We start from the raw sequence: 23,765 nt of genomic DNA on the forward strand, positions 1-23,765 counted from the left end.
TAACAATATTGAATAAAATGTTTTTGAAAATATCTTGATGATGATGTCCATATCAAAGAAAATGTTAGGTTAGATGTCCTAAAAAATCAAGGCAAAAAGAAAATGTTAGGTTAGAAAGAAAAGAAAACAAATAAACTCTGAAAGTGAGTAGGTCTAAATGCCACAACTATTTTTTCTGCAAAATAATGGTTGTGTGCAACTTTTCATAAATGCCACAACCCATGATAGTCAAATAGTTTAATCTTGACTGCTTCATACTTTAAATTTGATGTTATAGTTAGAGAATAAAGATATGGCCAAACCGTTTAATCTTGGTAGATCAGTAGTTAGGTAGAGAACAATAAGGTGCTCATCAGTTTAATCTGAGCCCCTGGAGGTTATAAGGTTAGAATTAGATAGTTTTCTTTTTAAATAAACAGAAATGAAAAGGGTTTGCTAGCTTAAATGCACCCATTAAGTGAAGAAAAAATGATAGGATAAGCAAAGGTTAAGTAAAGAAAAGTTGCAGAAGTATGATGAATGATTGGACAAAATGTACATTTATCATGTTTTACTATATGTTTCTATGTCCATGAGGCAATTACACAAACAAAATTAAGGTCTACAAGATAAATTAATTAACTTCCCTCATCCTCATCCATCCCTATATATACTAATTTCACCTTCCGACCTTCGTGCGGTTCATATTCATTCATTTTCCATAAAAAAACCCTTTTCCTAAGTTTGAAATCCCTTTTTCCTAGGAAAAGTGAAAGCCCCATGCTAAATCCTATTTTACCCAAAAACCCACAAAAAATTGTTTAGCCTAAGCATTGATGCATATATGTAAAAAGCAAATAAGTTATGAAAAAGCTTTATACTTAGTGTATTTCCCCTTTCCGCTTATATTCCATATTAACTCTAACTTATAGTATTAAACCCCTAAAAGTTTTCTTTCCCGTATATATTAGCTTCCTTTATTAAATAACCCGGAACCGTTAGTTTTATTATAAAAATTATGTATTTAATAAAACATCGCATCGGCGGATCGCAAGCCTTTCAACATGAGTGCACTCTCCCCACATTGCGATATGAAATTGCGATGGACCCAGACCTGACACAATATATATCATAATTCAATGCCATTTCGCATCCACCTCCATCGCAAGTCCCCGCTAAATCATATACCCTGCACCATTGTGATCTTCAATTGCGATGGGAACTCAAACCCGATGCAAATATAAATTATAATCCATTGCCATTTTGCATCTGCCCCCATCGCAAGTCCTGGCTAAAGCATATACCCTCCGCCATTGAGATCTGTGATTGCGATGGGAACCCGGACTCGATGCCATTTATCCACCCGCATTCATATTATTTCAAGTCCACCATATCTGTTTTGCGAAGGATTTCTTTGTTAAAATGTTTTTATGGTTTAAACATAAAACACCACTAATCTCAGTCTTTAACCCATGATAAAGCCATTGCCACCATAATTAATCGTTGGGACCCTCCACAATGCTCTTTTCCTCCACCACTGTCCGATCTAAGGCATTCAAATCCAACGACCCTCAACAATTTCAGGTTGGCTCTCTATACGAGCATTACCCGCTCAAAAAGTGGTATTCCACTGACCTCCCCTTGCTACATGTCAGGCTTAGATTATATCGCGTGACCCCTCCCAAAACCACCCATGCCCCATAAAGTGGTACGATGAAAACCAAAACCACCTCTCGCATAACGACAAAATGACCATTGTTCACTTTGCCCTATATTTAAAAAGGAAAGCTGTTTTTCAATTTAAACGCAAAAATCACCATTTTTCCTTTGTTTCGCTTGTTTTCACAGTAAACTCTCCATAAGCCTCTGCAACCAATAAAGCCATTGTTTTACCTTCCATGCACTCTGGACTCCTTCCAGTATCCTTTCAAACTCAATAAAGCCATTGAAGACCTTCTCTGTCACCTATGTTTTTCTTAACAATTTCTATGTTTTGCAGGTAAAAACCCTTGTTCTAGGCTTACAAAGAAGAAGCTTGCATACAGTTTGAAGACAAATACGAAGATCATATCAAATTACTCTACAAGGTGACATAAAATCTAAAAGGATTTACTGTTGAAAAACAAAATAAAAACCTGAAATGCACAGTAAAGGTAAAAAGTAACACAGTAAAGATTACTCAGCAGGGTCAAAGGACATTCATAGAGTTTAAAGAGTATTAGATGAAAGATCAAATGAAGGAATCAACCAGCATAAAGGATACAAACAATCAAGCAGCTTAAAGGGGAAAAATATCAGACAATAAAGCCAGCGCAACCTGAATAAAAGGGACAACAAGAAGCAGTTCAATAGCTGCCCCTATCTTCTTGTATGAAGATCTTTCCTTTCCTAGAATAAATCTTAATAAGTTTTAGGATATTTTCTTAGTTTCATTATTGTATAAATAACTCTCTTCTCAAGTTGTTATTGGTTCAAATTTCAAGGTTCATTATTCATTGCTTGTTAAGTAGTGACTGTTCATTCTACTTTGAACCTGGTTGCACTTTTGAAGGAGGCTTTTGTAAACACTTGATGTACTCAATTTTGCTGGAACCTTATTACAAAGCAGAGGATTATGAATTTGGTTTTACAAAGTTTGTGTTATCCTGTAAGTTTTTCCGGTTATCAATCATTATGTTTTTCTTCATATGCTTATGACTTATAAAGACATCTAGGTAGGAATAATTGTGTCTCAATTTATTCCTATAAGCTCCTGAAGTGATCATCTATTAAGAGAATGGATTAATGAATTGTCTGTTTATCTAATCCCATCTAATAAATAAATCATCAGCATCTTTTGTAAGCTTAAGTGTATTGCCTTGAAGCTTTGGAACGTAGTTCAAAAGGTTTTCACACTTATGATTATTTTGTTTTACAGCCTGGAAACTGTGATAATCATATTATTTTTTGTCTTCTTCTCACCACTATTTTTGATCTATATCACTGTGTAAAGCTTTATAGTAGCCCTTTGCTGAGATATTAATATAACGCAAAGGATCAAGTATTTAAACTCTACATTTGTCTTCATTCATTGGTCTTCCAAAACTAAAACCAAAAACCCCAAAACAATTATTTTAGATGCTCTGGCATTGGTAGCTGACCTACTACTATTTCAGAGGTACAACATAGGGGAATGCGTTTAGAGGGTAAATTGCTATGAAAACGTGTAAAACCAACGGGAAAAGGTGAAAATGAAGGGAAAAGGGTATTTTCTTAGGAAATGATGGGATAATGAGGAAATTAGAAAGTATGTAGCGGGGGGTGAAATGAAATGAGGGGAAGTTAACGAAAACAACTTGTGAACATCTTTTCACTTTCATAACTACTCCAGCGCACTGCAACACATGATCAAGCATGATAAATGTGCTTATGCATCAATCAACTTTGTACTTCTGCAACCTTTCTTCTACCTACCCATTTACTTACCCTAACATTTCCTCTTCACTTAATTGGGTGCATTTAGGCTAGCACACCCTTTTCTTTCCTTTTTCTTTTGAAAAGAAAACTATATAATTCTAACCTTATAACATCCAAGGGCTTAGATTAAACTGATGAGCTCTTTATTATTCTCTACCTAACTACTAATCTACCAAGATTAAACAATTTGGATAGATCTTTATTCTCTAACTATAAACATGAAATTTAAAGCATGAACTAGTCCAGATTAAACTATTTGACTATCATGGGTTGTGGCATTTATGACACGCTGCACACAAACATTATTTTGCATAATAAAGGAAAAGTAGTCGCACTTGGACTTGCACACTTTCAGAGTTTATTTCTTTCTTCTTTTCTCTCTAACCTAACATTTTATTTTTGCCTTCATTTTTTAGGGCATCTATTCTAACATTTTCTTTGATATGGACATATTCATCAATATTTCCTCACATTTTTTATTCAATATTCTTTTTGTCCATATCTTATCTTAACATTTTTTGAAAAATATTTTCATTTTTTGACTAATTGATTCTATCTTGTCAAAACCAAAAATCCTACAACACACACTACAAAATCCTGGTCTAGATCCGTAATCTTTAGCATTGGTGCATGTGTCAACAAATTCTTAGGCTACTCAAAATAATCCTCACATTCCTCTATCCATTAAAACTTATTACCTTCCAGCTGAAATGATGTCATAAGGTCTCAAATGCATGAGAAGTTCCTAATGAATCTCTTGTAGTAACCTGCCAATCCCATGAATGATCACACCTCATCCACATTTTTAGGAGCCAACCATTCCATGATAGACCTTATCTTTTCTGGATCTACTCCAAGGCCTTCCTTGGAGACAACATGTCCCAAGTAATGTACCTCAGTTTGAAATAAGCTAGACTTTATAATATTGGCATGCAAGTGATTCTCTTTTAACAAAATTAACACTACTGCTAAATTCTCGACATGTTTCTCGTCATTCCTAGAATATACAAGTATGTCATCAATGAGTACAATAGAAAACTTATCCAGATAAGGACACAACACCCTATTTATCAAACACATAAATGTAGCTAGAGAATTAGGGAAATTGAATGGAACAACAGCAAACTCATAATGCCCATACCTAGTCCTCAACGCAGTCTTGGAGATATCTTATTCCTTTATGCATACCTAATGTTATCTTGATCTCAAGTCAATCTCAGAAAATATGGCTTCCCCCTTTCACTCATTAAAGAAATCATCAATCGTCGGCAAAGGGTACCTTTTCTTGATCGTTACCTTGTTCATCTACCTGTAATCAATGCACAATCTGAGAGTACCATCTTTCTTCTTTACGAATAGCACTGGTGCCCCCCAAGGTGATACAATGGGTCTAATGTATCTTTTGTCCAACATCTCCTTTTACTGCCACTTCAACTCTACCAACTCATGTGTGCTCATCCTATAAGGTGCTTTTGATGTTGGAGCAACCCTTGGGACTAACTCAATAGAAAAGTATACCTCCATATGATGTGGAAACTTTGTAATGTCCTCACCGAATATGTCATGAAACTTCTATAAAACTCGCTACCTTCTCAACACATCCACATCCTCAACCTCCTTACTGTTGTTACTAGAAATGTGTACTACAAACATCACACAAAATTTTCTGCAACTATGCTTAGCCTGCATAGCAGTAACCATCCTCACTGATGTAGGCTTCTTCTTTCCCTTTAAGGTCCTCTTTTCACCACTATCATCCACACACTCAATGGCCTTGTCGAAGAAATCCACCTTGATTCTATGAAGGTATAACAAATCCATACCCATAGAGTTGATTCACACTTTTGAAATTGTGGAACTACAGCAGGGACAAAGTTGTAGGGCTATAGTAGGGCCAAAATTCTAAAGTTAGGAGGCTGAAATTGTAGTGTGTTGCTCAGATGAAGCTGCTAAACAATAAGAGACTATTGGGAAGTTTTCATAATCATCTTAGAAGGCTGACTTGTTGGAGGAGGGAGGTATTTTCGTCTAGTATAAGGTCTTGGATTTTTTCAAGTTTTATTTGAATTTGCTAGTGGAAGAGTTTGACTCTATTTTCCCCTATAGAGGGGTTTTAGCCCTGACGGAGTGCTTATATCTCGTATCGTTAATCTTCATGTTTTGATTTGATGATTTCTTGATGAAGAGAAGATAAAATTAAAACATAAAGAAAGGTTAACAACACTATAAGAATAATGTAAGTAATTATCGATATAAGAGAATCCTTCTACATTTCTGATTTTCTAACAGAAGATATATTTAATGTTGTTGTATTTTCTGATTCTATATTCACTCATGAAATTTAGTGTATATATTTAAGGATAAACTTTTTGGAGGAAATTTTGGCACTTCCAAGCCTTTTTTTGATGATATCTAATGTAAACTCATCAAAACTATAATTATAATGCTATATCTCAAAGTGATACCAAATGAGGAATGCAACAAACAAAAAATTGGAGGGACCAACCCCAATGGGCAAGCTAAAGTTGCTAAATGATTTAAGTTTCATGCAATAAAATGTGACATCAATACCTTGGGATGACCACCTCTGTAAAATGCCTCATTCTTCCTATAAAGTTACTACTACATGTGTGTGCACACACACCTAATGGTATAGCCCACATATTTGAGAGATTTAAGCTTCATGCAAGAGGTCTCAATGCCAATCCCTTGGGCTAATTTCATTTATTCCTTGCATCACTTGATGTCCCCATGCACTATAATGAGTGATGATGTATTTATATTCGATATAGACTTATATTGGACACACTGCACAAACTACAAAGAAATGATCTAGATTTTATAAACATGGTTTTATTTGGGTTGCATACATATCTACACAATCTATTTCATGTAACATTTTTCATATTTTTTGAATGAAAATATTTGAGTAATGTATGAGACACCAATATTACATTATGTTTTACATATCTATGTTGTAAAGCTACCTCTCAACATAATGAAAAGTGTAAAACTACACATAATCATTATTAGATACACATTGTACTCAAACTTCAATATAAATTAAAGTAATAAATTAACATTTATAAATGAAAGTGATAAATTATTTTTTTTTTTATAAAAAATAATTATGTTTCAATTGTGCATTTCAATTACACAATTGCATAATTGTTGTCATTGGGACAAACACCCTCCAAAATTTTTCATACGCTCAAATTTTGGAGCCTAGTATGGATCTTGTGATCGGTCATTCTATAGTCACTTCTTGGTCAAATGATGCTTTTTAAGGTCTCTTCATCAATTGGAAGTGCTGAAGTTACTTTCTCACACATGCTCATTCTGTAACAAGTGCATGAGCACATTCGTTTACTCAAGCTTGAACAAACATAACATGTTCCATCAAGAATGTGCTTATGCAATTTCCAATCCATGCTGACAGCCAGTGCACACTGAAAATGATAGTTTCTCACACTCTAGTTGCGTTTGTACTTCGAGTTCGGTGAGTTTTGCAAACTGTCGCTCCCACACACCTTTGTCATTGCGGGTTTCTTTTTCATGTTTTCGGTTGTCTCTTTCACTTGCTTTCACTCTAATTAGTGTTGTTTTCATGTTATATTTTCTCTGGCATGTGTTACTTTCACTGTCATTCACATATCGCAAGAGTCGTTTGCATTTTAGCAATTTTGTTTTTTTGCATGTTAGTTGTCGCACATTGTATGCACTCATCTTCTAGTGGTTTCAAGGGGTTATATTTGTGTGAATGAGTTGGTCTAAACATGCAAACATCAGTCGCACTCATTCGCAAAGTTTTAAGCATTGTCGCACACGTGTCTTCACGATCATTGCAAACTGTATCTTTACTCTTGCACTTGTTGTAAAGTCATCACAAAGTTTTTTCATTGAGGGAATTATGTTGTTAATGGGTTCTAGATGATCTATGTTGTTGTGTCATCAAAATGTTTCATGTGTTTGATCATAATCAGTTCATGTCATTGTTCAAATCAATCTCTTCGGTCCCACACTTAGCCAATTTTTAGAAATTCCCCAGCAACCTAGCATCATCTCATCTTTCACAATTGTGCACTGCGTAGTTCCAGCCGTCAAGCTGCATCCTTATCCCTTGACACTATGCAATGCGCAATTTCTTCTTCCCAGGACTGTGCACTACGTAGTTCCAGTGTTCAAGCCTAACCTTTGACTCCCAGAATTGCGCAATCCAACCCTCCATCATGGCTTCAGTTGTGCATTATGCAATCGATGAGCTCAAGCTCAAACCTTGAGCTCTTGAACTGCATAACTATGCAATCACCAGGCTTTCTTTACCTCCTAGAACTGCACATTTGCCTGAAATAGTGCAAATTCCCTTCAGGTTGGCTCACTTCCTCCCAAAAATCAACAATTCTCTCTCCTGCCTAGTCAATACTGTGCATTGCACAATATCAAGGCTCAAACCTTAGCCCTGAGATCTTGAACTACATAATTTCATTATCACCCAGGCTCCTCCATCCTCCAGAATTGCACAATAGGCTGATCCAGTGCCCATCCCCTCAGCCTGTCATAATGAGCTCCCAGATTGTGCAGTTTTGTTGCTCAGTCCAACCTAAACTATGCATTGCACAGTCTCAAGGCCCAAGCTTCACCTAAGACTGCTTCAATTACGCAATTGTGCAGTTACTGAGCCTCTTTCCTAGCTTGTCACCTGGTTCTGGCTTATTTAGTAGATCAATATGTACCATCTTTGACTAGGGGTTTAACAGACTGATGTTGTCTTTTCATGAGTTGATTGGAGATGCAGGTACTTTATCGTGCTATGGAAAGATGATGAAGAAGGGGATGGATAAGGAGGGCATGCTAGAAGACACATATGGAGTTGAAGAGATAAGATGATCATGAGTCAAGAAGATGAAGGAACACCAGACAACAACAAAAGATCAAGATCAAGATCACATGGAAGATTCCTCATCTTCAAGCCATAAAGCGAAAGAAGAAGAAGAACATGTACCATCTTTTAAAGAAGACACAAAGAAATAAGCAATAATAAGGACGACTTGGCACTGTCACATCATCATGCAGTCTATTTCATCATTGTTATGTCATGTCCTATCACAAGTAATCATATGCCACATCATTATTGTGTATTATGTAATTACCTATTCAAAATGTACTGTAAAGTGGACGCACAAAGGACACATAAAGAATATGAAGAGTCATGTCAAGTTGAAAGGTCATAGGTAGTCAAACAATCATGAGGGTAGTCAAAGAGTCACAAGGAAGGTGAAGCATCACCTCTTGGTTATACATAGAGCCTGATTGTATGAGCAAAGGAATTTTCACCTTGGCTCCTCCTGCAAGGCATTAGAGAGATAAGCTAGTTATTTTGAAGAGCAAGGAGTGGCTATAATGCTCCACTATGAGAGCTAGTGATCTTCATTATATACCTGTGTCTTGAAATTTTTACTTAATAATATAATCCTTCATGGCCAACACATTCTTCATGCATGTATGCATGGATTATGAATATTTGTGAGACTGTTATGTGGATGTTTGTATTTCATGCTTGCTTTCATCTGTGCTAAAGTAGTTGAACTATTTCGATTATTTTAGTACTTATCATTTTGAGAATGTGTTGTAATGGTTGTTATTGTTGTCGCATCCTTGTGGACCATTCCACAATATACTAGGCAAAGCTTTCTCATTCATTGGTTATAATCATTGTCACATATTTTGTGGACTATTCCGTTGGATGTCAGGCAGATCCTTCTTGTTTTCATGTGTCTCTACTTGGGTGGTACTATTAGCTCTCTCTTAGAGGCTCACTTTACTATTTTCCTCCGAAGTAGAAGAACTTTGACACACTTACGACCAGACACTTACCAGACACACATACTTTCTTTTTGAAGGTGCACACACATTCCTCTCTCTTGCTGACAGTTAGAGCCAAGGAAAATCTATAAGAATCGATGGTAATGAGGTGGATACTCCGGATGGGGCTCCTATTCCAAACGGTGTGAGGTCTAATTGGGACTTCACTTCGGGGAGACCCCTTGTTTGATGGATTTCGAGCACCGTCAACAATAATATAATAACAAAATATAATCATGGTTTCACCTTTATAAATTCAGAACTAAACATAATGAAATATTAATATAGAAACACAAAGTATAACTTAATAAATCAATCATGAATACAAGACTCACAATCACAATATAACATCTTATAAAGTTGAAAAACAAAAATAATCATGTTATTCCATCATTGTCCTATTTATCTCTTCTTTCTCCTAAATTTCATATAGATTAATATAGATTAATGTTTTAATATACATTAATGTAATAAAAAAAAGGTGGGGTGTAGCTAATAGAGGAAATGGTTTTTTGGTTTGAATCAATACAATTTCTAATAAGATTGTGATTTTTTATCGATTAAAATTCACTTTTGAATGCACAAATAGATTAAACAACATAAACTTAAACTTATGATTTTTAAATCTTTGTACTAGATTTTGAACAAAATTGACCATAAAAAATAGTTGGAAAATGATCATTTCATCTATTAGTTAGACTAGGCGATTTAGAATTATTAATAAATAATAACAAATTATTCCATGATTTAAAATAGATTATATCCAGGTTAAAATTATAAATAAGTTAAAATTACAAAAGAGGAGTAATAGAATAATATTATTGAATTTTATAAAAAATAATAATGAAAGACAACAATTTTATCTTATTCTATAAATTTGTCTATATAATATTTGTAAATTATTAGTAGCTTTAATGGTTAGGAGCATGGTTTGTTAACCTATTCACATTAGTTCAATTTCAAGTGATATGTTTCACTCATTGTGTCAAGGTAAGTTATTAGTATATCTAGTTTGAAGAGTTACTTCTACTACAAAGTAAGAGTATAGTTCCACATAGAGAGACCATAACCATACAGGCCTGAGTAAATCAAAACCAACTCTTATTTCCCCAATGTGCTAAAAAGTTGATAGAGAATAGAGTCATTCACTTAAAAATTATCCTTATATGATATCTTTTGAAAATGACATTAAACTGTAACCATAATTAATATATGCTAAATCATGTGAGATATAGATTAGATAGAACGTGTAAGTCACTCATGTTTCAGCATAATTTTAGTGTAGATAATATGCACCTTATAATAATAAAATAGATATAGTATATATGGATAGATTTAAAATTATTTAAATTAAATGATATATGTTTTGATGATATTTATTAAATAATATTTTGATTGAATAAACAATCTATTATTATTTAAGTTAAGATAATTTTTTTAAATGTTTTTTTTAAATAAAAATTATCGTTTTTAAATAATTGGTTATGGTAAATTTTTACCATATTTAATTATAGTTAATTATGGTCTACTAATTTTACTACATACTTGTGCTGTCAAATAGCACATCAATACAATGGTTGATATTTGCTTTCAAATAACACAGTAATAAAGTAACTGATGTCAAATAACATACCAATAAAGTGGTTAATATTCGTTTTCAAATAACATAGTAATAAAGTGATTAATAAAGTAATTGATATTCATTGTCAAACAATAAAGTGGTTTATTTCATTGTCAAACAATAAAGTGGTCCGTAAACACCATTTTCCACTTTTGACATGTTATGCGGATAATTTAAAAGAAAATAACTTTCTCTGGGAATCTTTCGTGGTCTGTCGGTACCCTCTAGCAAGCTGAAAATTTAAGAGAAGATAACATTCTCTGGGAATCTTTCGTGGTCTGTCGTTACCCTCTAGCAAGCTGCCATCTGTTGTTCGGTTGACGTCAGGTGTTTAGTCTTCTATAACGGACACCGAGCCAGTGACACTGTAACGACGATAATGATGCCACCTTCGAGGCCCCATTTGTATAAAGTAAATATTCAATTAAACATCACCAGAATCTAAATACAGAGATCAATTTTCAATTCAAGTTCAAGTTTAAAGCGGTTGTCCATTTATTTTGACTCATATACGCACTCATTAAAAAACTGTGGAATTTAACCCATGAATGCTCTCGCACGATGCAATGAATGCAACAGGAATTCGATACCCAAATAAATAAATATTAATTTAATATTATAAAATTGTTAAAATAAATAAATAAATATTAATCTAATATTATGTAAAACAAAAAAAATTATAAATGTATTTTTTTTTTAAATTTGAGTTCAAATATTGATTTTGGTTGGTTAAAAATTTGTTTTCTTTGATTTAGAAATTTTGGTTAATGATTTATATTTAAAAATATTTCGTTAATAATTTTACATTTAAAAATAAATTAATGGTCTAACATCTTAAAGTATTTAACTTTAGTGAAAACTTGCTCTTTACACATTACCAATTATTCTATTTCAATAAAAATAATAAATCAACTTATACTTAAAATAAAATAACTATCTACTTAATATTAACTATCACACTATTAATTTGAAAACTAAATATCATAAATTTCCAAAATATATTTAAATTAAAAAAAACAAAATCAAAAATTAAATAAATTTATAAAAATCACTGAAACAACTTAAATAAGTAAAAAGCTTTTCGATAGCTTTCGTAGAAACTTTTAATTTCAATTACTTTTAAAAATCAGCGACAAAAACCAACCTCAAATTTGTCATTTCGTACGATGCAAATTGCACGATGCTTTTATCTCGTGTAATGCACGTGAAATGATTCATTTTATGCCGACTCTTACCAGATTGCGAAGATGTACACTCCAGTAATCATTACGGATTAGATGCCAACAGAGCTTTGGATTTATAAGGTTGTTCTGGGATTGTGTCAGTCCGATGATTTCTTCACTTTCTGTTGTGCAAAACAATTCATTCCTCCATCCTTCGTGGCCATAGATAAAGTTGGTCAGAGCGGCAGGCAGTCTTATGGATGTGGTCTAACTGAATTCGGGAAGTTTGATTCTAATAGTTTTTGTGGTCTAATCCTGGACAAGATTATTCCAGTCTCAATTTCTTCAGTTATAAAAAAAAAAATTGTCGGAGAAACTTACTATATTTTTACAATAGTGTTCTTCGTTTCTTCTTCGAGCCGTCCATTCATATTATTTATCAGATCGATCTCAGCAGAGGAATTACAGTGTCCTTACATCGTTATTGTTGGGAAGATGACATATGTAAGTAACTATGTGGGGGAGATTTGGGTTTCGATTCATTGTTTGATCGTTAATGCTGACATGTTGACTGACTGATTTGCAGAAAACTGTGATACGGTTGGACTTGCAATGCTCCAAATGCAAGAAGGTCGCCTTACATTCTGTTACAAAAATTAAAGGTAAACAATTATTTGGGTTATTGGGATTTAGTTTGTAACTTTGTTTCCCGTATTTATGTTGGTCGGTTTACATTCTGTTAAGAAAGTAGAAGGTCATTAACAATTTGGGTTCTTATGATTTAATTTGTTTTTGGTATTCAAGTTTTTGAATATTACATTGATCACAGGAATCGAATCTGTGACGATCAATATACATGAGAGTACGTTGATTGTGATCGGAGACGCGGATCCTGTTTGCATGATCCAGTTGCTGAAAAAAAAATTCTGTTGCGTCCAGTTGGTCTGGTACGGACCGCTGCCCGATGAAACTAAGAAATGTAAGTGCGACATAGAAAAATGTGAGAAATGTTGTAAGAAGTGCGACACACCGAAATGCAAGAAATGTTGTAAGAAATGCGACGCACCTAAGGGTGGGAAATGTTGTAAGGTGTGCCACGCACCGAATTGTGAGAAATGTAGTAAAGAGTGCAAGTGCGAGTGCGAAGCACCGAAATGTAAGAAATGTAGTAATGATTGCGACACATCGAAATGTCAATGTAATAAGGAGTGCGAGTGCGACGCACCGAAATGTGAAAAGCAATGTTGTGAGTCCAGCGCACACAAATGTTGTCATCCTCCAAACCCGAAATGTGAGAAATGTTGTCTGGAGCTCGGGGTGCAAAAATGTTGTGCGGCGTGCAAGGCAAAGTGCATTCCTCCTTGCCCGCCTGGCTCATGCAGACTAGGAAACTGTTGTCGACCTCCACCACCTCCGTGTAAGTGCATTCCTCCTTGCCCGCCTGGCTTATGCAGACTAGGAAACTGTTGTCGACGTCCACCACCTCCTCCGTGTACCACTCCTCCCCGTAATTGTCCACCGCCACCACCTCCTCCCTGTACCACTCTTCCCCGTAATTGTCCACCTCCTCCCTGTGCCACTCCTCCCCGTAATTGTCCACATCCACCAACTTTTACCTGTACTCCTCCTCCCGATAATTGTCCTCCAGCGTGGAAGCCACCCAAGTGTTGCCCTCCACGCTTGTCTTGTTCATGCAGATTAGAAAAGTGCTCCCCCACATCCTGTGCTTGTCCAAACAAATCTGAGATAATGTGGCCACAATACCATAATCCTTTGGCTCCCGATGAGGTTTGGTATGTTTGGAACGAAGACCAACAGGAATCCTGCACCATCATGTAATTATAATAGAAGATCTGCTTGTTAATGGAGTAAGAATTTCAAGTTTATGTTTGTATATCAATAGTATATTGAAGTGTGGTTGCTGCTGCCTAGAAATGAGAATGGCAAGATGATAGTTGTGTATTATGATTTATATGTGAGGTTATGACAACATCCTGTGTCTGCACTATTATTATTATTGCTGGTGTTGACTGCTACCATCTAAATTGCACTTGCGAAATATGAACTGAGTTTCCCACTTTCTTCATTTGTAGGGATCAATTTTCTCTATTTTGAATGTGAACTGAGTTTCCCTCCTTCTTCATTTGTAGGGATCACTTTTCTATTATTTCATATTGTGACATGTGAGATTGATCAAATGAGTTTCTTCTTTCTTCATTTGTATGGATCATTTTCCTATCATTTCAGAAAAGCGAGTTACAAAATGCCAGCAGAGAGCTTTGAATATATCTAGGGGTTGTTTGTAATGTCTCCATCATGAAAAAAAAAATTCGGATGAATATGTGGTCACGGACAGTCCGAGCTCCGTTTACTATTCGCAGCTTGATTATTTGTTACAAGGGTCTGGCATTAATCCGCAGAGGGGTTCTGGACTAAATCCTTGCTGAGTTTTCTTTTCAATGTGAATAGTTGGGTTTGCGTTACAGGGTCATAATACTTATCCTCTTCAGTTTTCTAAAATTCTTGCATGGGTTTACCCTCTTGAACACCCCAGGGTTTCACCGCCAGGAGGATTTGCGTTTTTTTTTTTTTTTTTGTAGGCGGGTTATGGTTACAGGGTTCCGCTGTCGAGCCCCTTCCTCAGAGACTACGGGCTTCGAATACAGCTCAAACCCTTACCTGGGTCTTAACTATCCCTCTCCTACTTACTTTGTCTTGTTACTACTCCGAACTGTAGTTGTTTCTTATGCTTGATCCCTGTGTTCATGCGTTCAACAGAACTTTAATACTGGTATAAGGAAAAGGGTTTCACCTTCCGGTTTAATCCGGGAACTGTCAGAAGTTCTGGGTTCTGGAAATGTCCTCACAGTTTCGCATATTTGCAAATAAATAAATCCTGGTAACAAGAATTTGTGCCTCACGACGGCTCTCTTTGTCTCTCCCGTTTGCGTTAACCTGTGAAAGTCTTTATTACTCTCTTTCCGGATCCAAGGGTTTTTCGACTGCTAGAGAATGTTACTGATTTTTAGTCGAGTTGCCATGCGGGTTGGCTTGCGCATTGCACAGTACCGCTCATTTGTTTCACAGGGAACCCTTGGCGGCTGTCTGCACCCCTTTTTGTTTTCTACGGTACTTTCTTGAATAATTGGGTTATCGAATGAAATATATCTCTTCGTTGCTATTTTTATTTGACAGCTCTTAATAAATACTGTCGAGCATGTTCAGTTTTTCTTCTGAGGAAATAAAAGTACTACCCAACAGAGACAGATACCATGAAGTCCCAAGTTTGACCCCTTTTTTTAAAAGAAAGAAATGTACAGCGTACAGCTACTTCTACCAGTTAACACTTAATACCTAGAACCCCTTCTCCATTTTAAGGTACTGCAAACTACAGAAATCAAATTTTCTTCTTCCCTTGATTCTAGTTAAGCCGCGTACCTGTGTCGCCTTAGGTAGGAGCACTCTTTTTTTTGTGTATTTGAATCTGGTCACCACTGCTTTTGCAGTTAGTCATCCACCTGACTTTGAGACTGTCTTTCAATACCAGTCTCCCCCTAGCTGGCTCAAAGACTACCGTCTTTTCAGATTGCACGCAGATTGCATGCGTTCTGTGCACTTACCATCTGGTCTTCACCAGACTTGGTAAAACCCCTAGCCTTTTCCTGCGGCCTGTCCTCCACAGCACAGCTCCCTTTTCCTCCTTTTCCTGGAAAGCATTTCCACGGTTGGGGAAAAGGCCAATAGGGTTTGCAACCGTGTTTTTTTTTTAAATTTTATCCATGACTTAACTTCCCTCTACAGAAGTTACAGGATATCCCTCTGACTAGGAAATCATCATCATTGTTTTTTAAATTTTCATTTACTGAACAAAAATATAAGTTCATACAACAGTTAATAGTCTTTTTTTCCTTTTGGGAATGTAGTAAGTAAAATATTTACATTAATCCGGGGATATGACATCGTTTAAGAGGACATTCCTTGATACTCAGGTCCTTGTTGACAGGTCGTTTTGGAGCTTGAATGCCCTTCCAGCAATGCAACACGTCTAGAAACTTGAGGAGCAGTCCTCATTAGTTCATTAATTGAACAGTATAGAATCGTCATTAACTTGGATTTATCATATCAAGATTTTAAACAGTTAATTAAACTTTGAATAATAGTCTTACATGTTTGTTTATTTGTTTAACTGTATGTCATTATTTTCACTTGGATTTATCATCATACCAAGTTTCCAGATTTATCAGCTTAGATAAAAATAACTAGAAATGTCGTTAAGAATTGGTTTGCAATTTCATAATAGGTAATGGTTTTTTTAAGTTTACAATAAAAATTCTAAATAGATCATGATTTTTTAAATAAATTGTGATTTTGCGTGATTTAAAATATAATTTTAAACATTTTTAAATATATAAATAAATCTATCATTTTGAAAAACTAATAAGAAAATAGATCTTAACTAATCTTAAAAAACATGCAATATCATTGACTTCAAACTCCATTATTCTCGTGCTCTTGAGAAGCATGCAGATATCATTGATTTGACACTGCATTTAGTTTTGGAGCATCTTTAAATTCAATTGACTTCGCACTCTATTATTCTCATCCTCTTCCTCTTGAGATGCAGATATCACTGACTTCACAGTGCATTTAGTTTTGGAACATCTTTAAATTCAATTGATAAAAGGAAAGTTATTTGTTTAACCTAATTTCTATCCCTGGAATATCCTCAAAATAAATTAAAAGCAGCAGTCCACTATTCCCTCCATGGTGATCAACCATCGGTATCACGGAGAGAAACGGCTAAAGCAGCCAAAGCTGCACGACTATCATTATGTTCCTACTGCCCTCCTCTCCTGTTAACGGAGTCAAAGTCAGACCAATACCTACTCAAGGTGAAACATTAATGCAAATAAACTAAATTAGGGTCAGTGCTTTATTCATTCCATCAATATAATAAAACGTATATATAAATATACTAGCAATTGTACCAAAAGGTACAAACAGAGGCAGATAGATTTATGAAATTGAAATTGTTGAATTTTTATAAAAGGTCGGGCCACGTTTTTGGTTGCTATTGATATTGTACAGTTTATTAAATATGAAATAGAGTAAAAGATATAGGAGACATAACAGACTCGGAATGTAAGATTTTTATACTCGAAGTGAAAAAGAGAACAAAGCAGCATGTCAAAGCAGAAATACCTAAAGAAAACCACAAGACTTTCTATTCATTCACATGTATTTAAAAATGCTGACATGACTGAAACAAAAAGGAAGAGAATTAGAAAATTTCATGTAAATGTATTTTATTTTAAAAACAAACAAGTAACCACTCTATAAATGTCATTGCAGAAGCCCATGTAAGGTAAACATATACCTATATAACTTTTTTGAAAAAAAAAACAAAGATAACTTAACGTCAATAGCATAACATCTAGCATTCCATGAACAATAGAAACCACACTCAAAAGCCAAATCTATGTAAACTTAGTTTTTATTAAAATTGTAGGTACAAAAAAACTTATGACACTCCATAACTATGCATCATGTTTGGTGGAACATAGTAAACTTATTACACTTGAATACTTCTAAATATTTTACTTGGTATTCTGTGTTTATCACAAGCAATTATACAGGAGATAGTTAAATGCTTTGCAATGTATTTTTTGAAATTTTACATATGGTCTACACATAGAGACATGTTTGGTAGCTAATAACTAAACATATATACAATGAAAGTATTATTTGGCTTCTAAACATATGTACAATAAGAGGGTTTTATTACATATAGATGTAATTGACAATGAGCAGGTAATCATATAGGCATGATGGGGCATGGCATCGGCAACAGAGTTGTTCCTGCAATTGACGCTGCATTTTTCTGTGTGTGTCACTTTCATGGATGTGAATTGTTATTTTGAGTATTTCTTTTACCTTCTTTAAAAATTCAATGGCTGGATGCAAACCGTAAAGAGGCAATGTTTGCTGGGGCAGGATGTTGAATTTCTTGGCAATACTCATACAACAATCATAAATAGCCTGTATCCATACCTGTTTCCATAAAAAAATAAAATATTGTAAGTGACGATGGATGTGTTTGACGAAAGCATGTTTTTTAAAGCGTTGAAGTAAAATAAATGATTTTTTAAAGAAATTTCTAAATTACAGTGAATGCTAGACCTTGTTGTTCTTGGCGGGAAATATTATGTTTGAATATTTGAAATAAAATAAATGATTTCAAACTAATATAAAATCATACGAGGTTAAATGTAATATAAAGCAAATGTATGTGAAATTTGGTTATTGCAGCAAGTGGTGTTTACCATGTGGGTAATTCTGAAAACAGGTTGTACGATTGGCTAGAGTATATTCTCCTGCATATATTTTGATGCAAGCAATGATTCCCTTTATTAAAAGATAACCTAGAGTCGGTTGACACTTTCCTTTTAAAATACATACTACACATATGGACCTCAAAATGATTGAAAGCCTGCAATAAATCAACTAATAAAGAATCATTGAAAACCTAGAATCCTTTGCTCAAGATGAAAAATGATAGTTACAACCCATTTCCATTCACAAGGGTGTGCAGCTTTCAAACATGTTAGGGTCATAGAAAAGAAGCATTAAAGCATTTATATTTCAAGAAGTAGCGGATACTAAAACACATAACTCATTAGAGTTTAAAACCCTACCTATACTAAAACATGAAGGCACCAATAATCTTCTACCTGCACATAAAATAGTTTTGAAAACAAATTAACAATTTTTTTTATTTTCCCTCATAAAGTGACTCAATGGAAAAAAAAAAAGTCTTGGGTTTACCTACAACAAAATTCAAAAGTTTAATTAAACATTTATCCTCTGTAGGTAAGGCTAATAAGTGCTATATGTTGAACTATACTCCATGTGCCTGAGAAGAGTGAACCTCCAACAAAAGAGTTGTCCCATTAATTCATAAGGCACAAAAAATTGTTACTAATAAATAAATTAATAAGTGATACATAAGTATAAATGTGAGTCCATAGCAAAGGTCAAAACTTAGTGTATATTCATGTTCATAAACGAAGTGAGTTAGAATAAGTGGTTTTCCACCATTGTAGAGCAAATCCTCAACGAGCGAGGCTACAACTGAGCCAAGGTTGTGCAAAAGAGGGGAGGCTTTTAGTTATGTAATTGCTCAACCTCCAAATTCGCCATTGATTTCAATGGAAAACCTTAGGTTGTAGATCCTAGGGTTCTCACGAATATCTAGGTAGAATGAATTCCAACAACCTGTAGTGCCTCATTGTTGGTGCGTCTCAAAGGTTTAGGACACCTTTCAAAAAGTTTCATAAAATTTCCATAGCCATGTAAACATTGGTGGAATATAAGTAAAGGTAATCACTAACAAAAATACATATCCCAATAGAATAAGGTTTTAAACCTTAACATAACCCCTAGCTCACAAGTCAAATGATCATTAAGATCAACTATATTTAAATTATGAGGGCAAGATCATTGTAACTCTTAAGTTATACTAAAAACCATAAGGAATAAACTGAATACCATGATACATTCACAATGAATTTATATTATAATATGAACAACAACCAAAAAAAAAAAAGAGCATACATATTCCTTATTATAGGAAAGACATATAAATTAAATAATTATCAAGAAATAAATAGTTAGAGATATTCTTTTTTTATAATTATTATTGGGGTATTTTACAAGAAGGAATCAAATATTTCTAGAAGGAATTTCTTTAATGAAATAGAAAAAGATATAAAGGCTTTCAAACATTATCATTAAGAAAGGGGACTTGGGACACAACCTCAAATAGTTTCCGATATGCAAAGCCAGATTATACCATTATGGAGAAGTAGGGCTACGCCTTGGTCAAAGCCCTCAAGTCCTTAAGAGAATACATTTTGCAGGCCCAAATCACTACTTTGTGCCTCACATTTATAGACCAGGGATCACCTAAACTGCAGGATGATCAATAGCGATATTCTCCCCGATTCATTAGACAGGTTTGGAAAATGTTACATATATGTAAGGAATCAGACCAATTCATGATTACAACTGGCTACACTTAGGGAGATATTTTTCAAAAGTACCAAGGTAAAGACAACAATACTAGAAATAGCAAAAAAAAATAGCATGTTCGATTACATACAATATTTATGTGATGCGTCAAAGAGAAAACTTTAGAAATATCCAACCACATTTCAAATCTGTTTTGTTCATAAACTCCTCAATAGTACTAGCTATATTTCAAAAATAAAATCCTGAAAACAAAAATTGAATTGGACCTGAAATATCTTTCTGTCGTTAAACGCTGAATTTATGAAAGAAATAAATCATATCAACCACTGTAACGGAACGGGAAATAATACAAATCAAGAAAGTATCAAACCACTGAGCTTAAAGCCAGAAATTAAACCTCCTCATGAAAAAAAAAAAGCAAAGCAATACTAACTTGGAAAATGGGAAAAAAAAGTGTTAGATGAATTTCTAATGCGTTGGTGTGTTCTCTCTTGCTAACAGATGCTACACGAACAATTCCATGAAACCTTAAAATCCCATGAGCAATTCGATTCCACAGTGCATGATACTATATATTTTCGATTGAATCCATCATCAGACGTATTATCATTCAAGCATCTAACAAGAGAAATATTAACGAAACTCATTTGAAGAACAGCAACAACAACTGTCAAGGAAAAAGCAGTGAAAATATCTTCGAGAGTGACAAAAGAATTGCGAAAAGCAGTAATGCATATCTTCGAGAGTGACAAAAGAATTGGAAAAAACAGTAATGCAACTCAAAGGGCCAGGTTCAATGCACAGCAGAACTGGAGGTGAAAAAAAGGCAACTCAAATATTTGAAAAAAGCACTCAACTTCAAATCAACGGTTAAAACTGTCAAACTTGATCAAACGGTTCAGATTAAAAGTGTTGACAATTGTTGATGCATAAGAAAACCTATCGACCTAATTACATAATTTATTTAAAATAAAGAAATATAGGAACATAATTCAAATATAATACACAATATAAACATAAACATATCGTTTATACTATGGAATGCCATTTCCTCGAGGAAATGGCATCCTTCTAACATTTGTGCATAATTTTGAAAAAAACACAAATTAAAAATAAAATGTGCATAGAGAAACGGATAATTTAAATATATTGAAATTATACGGTGCAATCGTGATCTATGTCGCCGCAGTTCCGCACAAAGAGAGCACTTTACACTAACTGTTATCCAAGCAAATTGAAAATAAAATAATTAGTAAAAAAAACACACACTTAGGCAAACATCTCGACAATATAGTTGTTGAATTTTGAAGCTTAGTATAGCTAAACATCTTGATAATAAACTTGATCAATATAATACGGATTACTTCATTTTATTTTAAATGTTAGCCACGTAGGACTACTCAAAGAATATAATGACAACATTTGACATGTCTTCAGATGTGTAAGGTGATGTAAAGTCAAGTGTCCTACACATTGCTTGCATTTTACTTTGACATTTGACATGTTTTCAGATTGGCAACGTCATGTAAAATTAAGAGGAGTCAATTTAGCTAGAATTTTTTTCGGGGATATGAGAATGATCTATGGAATAAATGAGAAATAACTGAATGATAATTCTTCAAAGTTGATCTGATAAGAAACGCCAACGGTCCACCGCAATATTTATACACTGCACACATATTAAGAATTGAAATTAACACATATGTAATTGTAATCAAAATTATTGGAATCAAAATAAAGCTAGTGCATACCTCCACGTATGACACAGCCATGGTTATAGGTTTAGCCGAACCAACTATCATTTCATCTCCCCCGACCAAACCAAATCCAAACAATTAAAAGACTGTAAAAGAATACCCCATAATAAATAATAAATCATCAAATAAGACCAATATAACGGCCAAACAAAAACACAGAAGAAGTTGAGAGCAAAGGATATGAAAAAAACTCGTATGACACAGCCATGGTTATAGGCTATAGCCGAACCAACTATCCTTTCATCTCCCCGACCAAACCAAATCCAAACAATTAAAAAACTGTAAACGAATTCCCCCATAATAAATAAATAAACCATCAAATAAAACCAATATAATGGCCAAACAAAAACGCATGACCACGCGAGGACTTTGGGCTTGATAAAGACAAAGAAGAACACATCTATAAAACAAATATCAGTCAAAGAAATAGAAAGAGATAAAACAGGAATCAGTGCAGCTCAGTGGAGGTCAACTCAGTCGAAAAACCCATCACCATCTCTGCCATGGAGCAACAATTTACTTTGCTTCGTAGGAATAGACTTCTCTTCTCTGCACATTTCAAATATAGAAGGGTTTAGCAATATACAAAACCAAAGAAAATAAACCCACAAGTAATTTAATGAATAGATTTAACCTGTGTAAATACCTTTTGAGGATGAAGATAATTAGCACATTTTCAGAAATGAAATCTGCTCTCCTCTTCACTAAAGCCCCGATCTCATTTTGAATCACCGAGAGCTACTTTCTTCTCGTCGGTGCTACGCACAGGATTCAACAGCCTGAGCTGCCTACTCTGCCACAGAGCCTCCGACTTACCATCCTCGACGGGAGGAGGAGGATGGGTTCCTCTAATTGCTCAGTACCACCACAACCTCCCTGAAGCTTTCTTTGGGCGAACTTAGGACCTCCATTTTGGGCGCCCACAATCTGTATAAGGGATTTAAGGTGAACCGGCAAAAGTAGAATTTCCCTAAAAAATTGCGCCTTTTGCAGGTAGAGCAATCAAGAATAGGCTAGGCTGGTGTGTTCTCTCTTGCTAACAGATGCTACACGAACAATTCCATGAAACCTTAAAATCCCGTGAGCAATTCGATTCCACAGTGCATGATACTATATATTTTCGATTGAATCCATCATCAGACATATTATCATTCAAGCATCTAAGAAGAGAAATATTAACGAAACTCATTTGAAGAACAGCAACAACAACTGTCAAGGAAAAAGCAGTGAAAATATCTTCGAGAGTGACAAAAGAATTGGAAAAAGCAGTAATGCATATCTTCGAGAGTGACAAAAGAATTGGAAAAAACAGTAATGCAACTCAAAGGGCCAGGTTCAATGCACAGCAGAACTGGACGTGAAAAAAAGGCAACTCAAATATTTGGAAAAAGCACTCAACTTCAAATCAACCGTTGAAACTGTCAAACTTGATCAAACGGTTCAGATTAAAAGTGTTGACAATTGTTGATGCATAGGAAGGCCTATTGGCCTAACAAGGAAAAAGCAGTGAAAACATCTTCGAGAGTGACAAAAGAATTGGAAAAAGCAGTAATGCATATCTTCGAGAGTGACAAAAGAATTGGAAAAAACAGTAATGCAACTCGAAGGGCCAGGTTCAATGCACAGCAGAACTGGACGTGAAAAAAAGGCAACTCAAATATTTGGAAAAAGCACTCAACTTCAAATCAACTGTTGAAACTGTCAAACTTGATCAAACGGTTCACATTAAAAGTGTTGACAATTCTTGATGCATAGGAAGGCCTATCGGCCTAATTATTTTTTTGTTTTATGTTTTAAGACAATTTACTTTTATATATATATATATATATATATATATATTATTTTTTGTTTTATCTTTTAACAAAATTTATTAATAGAATTAATATTCAATCACAT

The 23,765-nt window shown here is 34.5% G+C and overlaps 1 protein-coding gene across 1 annotated transcript in view; it reads left to right on the forward strand.

Moving 5' to 3' along the window:
- LOC149235616 (putative pentatricopeptide repeat-containing protein At1g26500) overlaps positions 1–12,941 on the forward strand; it is a gene marked incomplete at its 5' end in the record, with an annotated part of 65,952 nt that extends 53,011 nt beyond the window's left edge. Inside the window, 2 exons of the mRNA XM_089368608.1 lie at positions 12,668–12,743; positions 12,886–12,941. Coding sequence (XP_089224734.1) covers positions 12,668–12,743; positions 12,886–12,941 — 132 coding nt within the window. The remainder of the gene's footprint in view (positions 1–12,667; positions 12,744–12,885) is intronic.
- Positions 12,942–23,765: the final 10,824 nt, after the last annotated feature.

This window comes from Pinus tabuliformis, chromosome 8 (assembly GCF_031772625.1).
Source record: "Pinus tabuliformis cultivar Carrire ecotype Pingquan chromosome 8, CPIR1, whole genome shotgun sequence".
NCBI classification, from domain to species: Eukaryota; Viridiplantae; Streptophyta; class Pinopsida; order Pinales; family Pinaceae; genus Pinus; species Pinus tabuliformis.